Source organism: Castanea sativa, chromosome 8 (assembly GCF_040712315.1).
Source record: "Castanea sativa cultivar Marrone di Chiusa Pesio chromosome 8, ASM4071231v1".
Taxonomy (NCBI): domain Eukaryota; kingdom Viridiplantae; phylum Streptophyta; class Magnoliopsida; order Fagales; family Fagaceae; genus Castanea; species Castanea sativa.
In genome coordinates, this window is record NC_134020.1 from 51,833,860 (window position 1) to 51,839,336 (window position 5,477).

The 5,477-nt window shown below is 40.9% G+C and overlaps 1 protein-coding gene across 1 annotated transcript; it reads left to right on the plus strand.

The window, feature by feature from the left end:
• Positions 1–1,448: 1,448 nt before the first annotated feature.
• Positions 1,449–4,243, plus strand: LOC142607804 (uncharacterized). Its single transcript, XM_075779434.1, has one exon. The coding sequence runs from the start codon at positions 1,472–1,474 to the stop codon at positions 3,875–3,877; it is 2,406 nt and encodes an 801-aa protein (XP_075635549.1). The 5' UTR covers positions 1,449–1,471; the 3' UTR covers positions 3,878–4,243.
• Positions 4,244–5,477: the final 1,234 nt, after the last annotated feature.

Here is a 5,477-nt window from a genome sequence, read left to right on the forward strand (position 1 = left end):
CAGATTCTACAAGAATTTCAGAGAAATTCCATGATAACTTGGATACGTAAATCCTAACTTATCATAATCTTTTTAACTTCGATTTTTGCTGAATCATTTTTTTTTCTTCACTTGATAATTGAATGAAGTTATTAAAAGTTATGGAGCACTTTACAAAATGTCTCCTAGCCCATTCTTAGGCCTCTAAAATTTGAAGTTGTTTATCTGATAAGTGAGAAACTCTATGGAAAATAAGAAAAAAAAAATTTATTTACTCTAAAATGTTTCACTAATTGCACTTTCCTATATATAGTTTTCTTACAAAATAATAATTGCATTAAAAAAAATTAGATTGCAATTGATAGATCATAAAGTGAAACATTAAAACTTAAAAGTGAGACAAAAAAACTATTATTCAACAAACAACAAATCGGGAGCCAAGCTATCTTGTTTATCAAATTGGAATTTCACCATCTACACTAAAAAAACTAGGCTTATGACAATAACAAAACTCCAGCCTAATAACTAAAATTAATTCTTGCGATCTGTATAAACATTAGCTGCTTTTCACCTTCCCAATTTTAATTTATGTAAAAAATTAATCAAGAAAGTCCTTCAGTTTTTTTATTTATTTAAATGGCATAATGCATGTAAGTAATATTTGCTAAAGCAAAATCATTGCACCGACATTTCAGCCAAACAAAAATATTATTTGTAGAAATTGCCACCTAACACACCCATCTAGATCTAAAGAAGCTAAAGTTATGCATTGTCCATGAAGATCCTGCTTTCAAGTTTTTCTTAAAAACTGATCATAAATTTTGCTAAATCACATTAATCGTGGAACCGACACAGGATAATGTAGTATTTTTTTTTTTTTGGTTGAAATTATTGATATGTTGCGTACCCATCTGGATAGAAAGTCAAGCAATGTGCATGAAAGGTTTAACTATTAGCTGAGGAATTGAAAGTGTGTCTATATTCTATAGCAACTATTCCATCAAGAAAAAAAAAAAAAAAAAGTCTCTGTCTATACCAAGGTTGCATATTGACTTTAGTTCCTTCACGTGTCTCTTTCATCCAATCCTCTTCTGTCTTCCTACAGGTTTGAAGGACGTGCTTTTAATTAAATTGATAAGAAGAATTTAAAAATAGAGATTACCCAATCATAGCACGTTACTCTGTCCACTTTGACTTCATTCGTGGGAATGAGATTCAGGTACTTAGTGGGAACCATCTATTGGCAGCACATCATAAAAAACACATTGCTAAAAAACAAAACCATGTTGCCATAAATAATTAATTAGACAACACAAAATCATTGAAATATTTGGGAAAATATTGTTTTGAATCATTAACACAGCCTGTTAAAGGATTAAACAAAATTATCATTTTCAAACAATGATTAATGGAGTTCACTATATAAAGGGTTAGCACCCATGCAAGTCTCAATAGGAGTTATCCTTTCACAATTAGAGTTGAATTGCAAGAAATGGGTACCTCGAGACACTTGAGGCATTGGCCTCCATTGATTTACGTTATAGCATTTTGCCTCATTGCAACTAGGGTAATTGCTGATAAGCCTTACATCTATGCTTCGCCACCACCACCAGAAGAAGACTTATCACCATTGCCACCAAAGCATGAAGACTACCCACCAAAGCACGAAGACCGCCCTCCACATAATCACCATGACGAGTCACCACCTCCGCCATTGAAATCTCTGACCCCACCCCCGACCTCCTACTACTACAAGTCTCCCCCACCACCTTCTCCACCACCTCCTCCTCCGTACATTTACAAGTCCCCACCTCCTCCCTCAGCATCTCCCCCACCACCCTACATTTACAAATCACCACCCCCACCATCACCCTCCCCTCCTCCTCCCTATGTCTACAAATCACCACCACCACCATCACCTTCACCCCCTCCTCCTTATATTTACAAATCCCCTCCTCCACCATCTCCATCTCCACCACCTCCATATGTCTACAAGTCCCCTCCTCCACCATCACCATCACCTCCTCCATACATCTATAAATCTCCACCACCACCCTCACCATCACCACCTCCTCCTTACATTTATAAATCACCACCTCCACCATCTCCCTCACCTCCTCCACCATATGTTTACAAGTCCCCACCTCCACCATCACCATCACCACCTCCTCCATACATCTATAAATCTCCACCACCACCCTCACCATCACCACCTCCTCCTTACATATATAAATCACCACCCCCACCATCTCCCTCACCTCCTCCTCCATATGTCTACAAGTCCCCTCCTCCTCCATCATCATCACCACCTCCTCCCTACATCTATAAATCTCCACCACCACCCTCACCTTCACCACCTCCTCCTTACATTTATAAATCACCACCCCCACCATCACCATCACCTCCTCCTCCATATGTTTATAAGTCCCCACCACCACCATCTCCAGCACCTCCTCCTCCTTACGTCTATAAGTCACCACCTCCTTCATCTCCTTCACCACCACCTCCTTACGTCTACAAATCACCACCACCACCATCACCTTCACCTCCTCCTCCTTATGTTTACAAATCCCCTCCTCCACCATCTCCAGCACCTCCTCCTCCTTACGTCTATAAGTCACCACCTCCTCCATCTCCTTCACCACCACCTCCTTACGTCTACAAATCACCACCACCACCATCACCTTCACCTCCTCCTCCTTATGTTTACAAATCCCCTCCTCCACCATCCCCATCACCTCCTCCTCCTTATGTCTATAAATCTCCACCTCCACCATCTCCATCTCCACCTCCTCCTTATGTCTACAAGTCACCTCCTCCTCCATCACCATCACCTCCTCCTCCCTATATTTATAAATCTCCACCACCACCCTCACCATCACCACCTCCTCCTTACATTTATAAATCACCACCACCACCATCTTCATCACCTCCTCCTCCATATGTTTACAAGTCACCACCACCACCATCTCCATCGCCTCCTCCTCCTTACATTTACAAGTCACCACCTCCCCCATCTCCATCACCTCCTCCTCCATATGTTTACAAATCACCACCACCACCCTCTCCATCTCTTCCTCCTCCTTACATTTACAAGTCACCACCTCCCCCATCTCCATCCCCACCTCCTCCTTATGTCTACAAGTCACCTCTTCCTCCATCTCCTTCACCCCCACCTCCTTACATTTACAAATCACCACCCCCACCTTCACCCTCACCTCCCCCTCCTTACACTTACAAGTCTCCACCACCCCCATCTCCATCACCTCCCCCTCCTTATATTTATAAATCCCCTCCTCCACCATCTCCATCTCCACCTCCTCCGTATGTCTACAAGTCCCCTCCTCCTCCATCACCATCACCTCCTCCTCCTTACATCTATAAATCTCCACCACCACCCTCACCGTCACCACCTCCTCCATACGTTTATAAATCACCACCACCACCTTCTCCATCACCTCCTCCTCCATATGTCTACAAATCACCACCACCTCCATCTCCATCCCCACCTCCTCCCCCTCCCTATATCTATAAGTCACCACCTCCCCCTTCTCCATCACCACCACCTCCATATGTGTACAAGTCACCACCTCCCCCATCTCCATCCCCACCTCCTCCCTATGTTTACAAGTCACCTCCTCCTCCATCTCCTTCACCTCCTCCTCCTTATGTCTATAAGTCACCACCTCCTCCATCTCCTTCACCCCCACCTCCTTATGTCTACAAATCACCACCCCCACCTTCACCTTCACCTCCCCCTCCCTACATTTATAAATCTCCACCACCTCCATCTCCATCACCTCCTCCTCCCTATGTCTACAAGTCGCCACCTCCACCATCTCCTTCACCACCCACTCCATACTATTACAGTTCTCCTCCACCACCATATCATCTCTAGTCACTTCCTCCATACCTCCATGAGTCAGCACATTCACCAGCTTAGTCTCCACCGCTGCCTCACTGGGTTATTACTATAAATGATTCCCGCCTCCAAAAGGCTATTTATTTTAAATGCACCTATTAAATTATCAGTTTGAATTGTTCCAAGAATAATTACTTTCTTTTGGATTGTATGCATGGTAATTTCTTTTTTTTAAGAATTGTAGCTTTTATGAAGTGTCCTTGTGTACAATAAAGACATGAAATAGATATCCTATGTGATCTATATGTAAGAAGCACTGATTGTATTATGTTATGTAACCAATGTAAGTCAGGAATTCATGTTCTTAAATATGTTCTATGTATTGTTGCTATTTTACGTGACTACAAGTTATTGTTACTATACTACAAAGGATATCTAAACATTCTTGTTCTTTTTTTTTTTTTGGGGGGGGGGGGGGGGGTGCTGAATTAAACATCTTGCTCTTGCTGTTGCAATGTAAGTGTTAATATATCTGAATTTCCCGAATGAAGATTCTATCGAACAACTTCTGTCGATTAAAATTCAATACAAAACACCCTGTTAATGTGATTTATATCCAGCCATTCTAAGCGTGTGCATTTTTTGAGTTGAATCCACCACCTTGTAAAATAGTATTTACCAGTGCGTTTAATTCTAAACCTTGCCCAACCAAAGGATGTGGCTTATTTTACAAGAATAGTGGCTAGCTAGTTTGTTTGTTATCTCTTCAAGGATAGCATATTGTGAAATAGATTTTGCAAACCATTATGGTATCACGTAAGGGAAAAGATCGATTCTCCATTTAAAGTGAATCAATTTTATAAATTTTGTATAGTTTTTAAACCCCTTAAAACACAATTGGATTAACTTATTTATTTAGCCAAGTTATTAACTTAAGTAAATTAAGCAGATCTAAGTTAACACAAATACATCATATCATGCAAAGTTGCGGAAATATAAAAAACACAAATATATGATGACTTAGGAAAACCAAACTGATAAAAAACCTGGGGAGGGTTTAACCTAGCTATCCTCAAGGTAAAACTGAATCCACTATGAAAGAATTGAAGTTTGTACAATAGCGATTTAGACCACTAACATCCTATTGCTACCCACCAGTAGAAAACTTACTGACACGACCACGTGCAAGCTCAGAGACCACAGACTCCTTCTTTCTTGGATTCTCCAACAAGTACAAGCACTCTCGCTTGTGTATCTTTAAGCTCTTATGGCAGCAACTGAATAATCATCAAGCTCTTGAATAAATCTTCTTCTTGATGATCCTAAGCTTGTGTGAAGACAAGCACCTCTTAGATCTCACAAGAGATTCACACAAACAGCAATATGAGCAACCTCAAAAACGTGGCTAGGGTTTGCCTTTTATACCTAGGTCAAAACATAAAACCCTACACGTCATATGGGCTTAGGGCTGAGTTGAAAATTCTACAGAAAAAACAATCTGCAGGACTTTCGATCGGTCGAGTCTAATTCTCGATCGGTCGAGCCAGGCAAATTTACACAGTAACTTCTGCAGTTAACTCGATTCCAACTTTACATGAATGACATACTTTGAGCAAGTCTAAAACAAGACTAAACA

What these genes read in the sequence shown, in the direction of transcription:
- LOC142607804 (XM_075779434.1), top strand. Translation starts at nt 1,472, where the DNA reads ATGGGTACCTCGAGACACTTGAGGCATTGGCCTCCATTGATTTACGTT.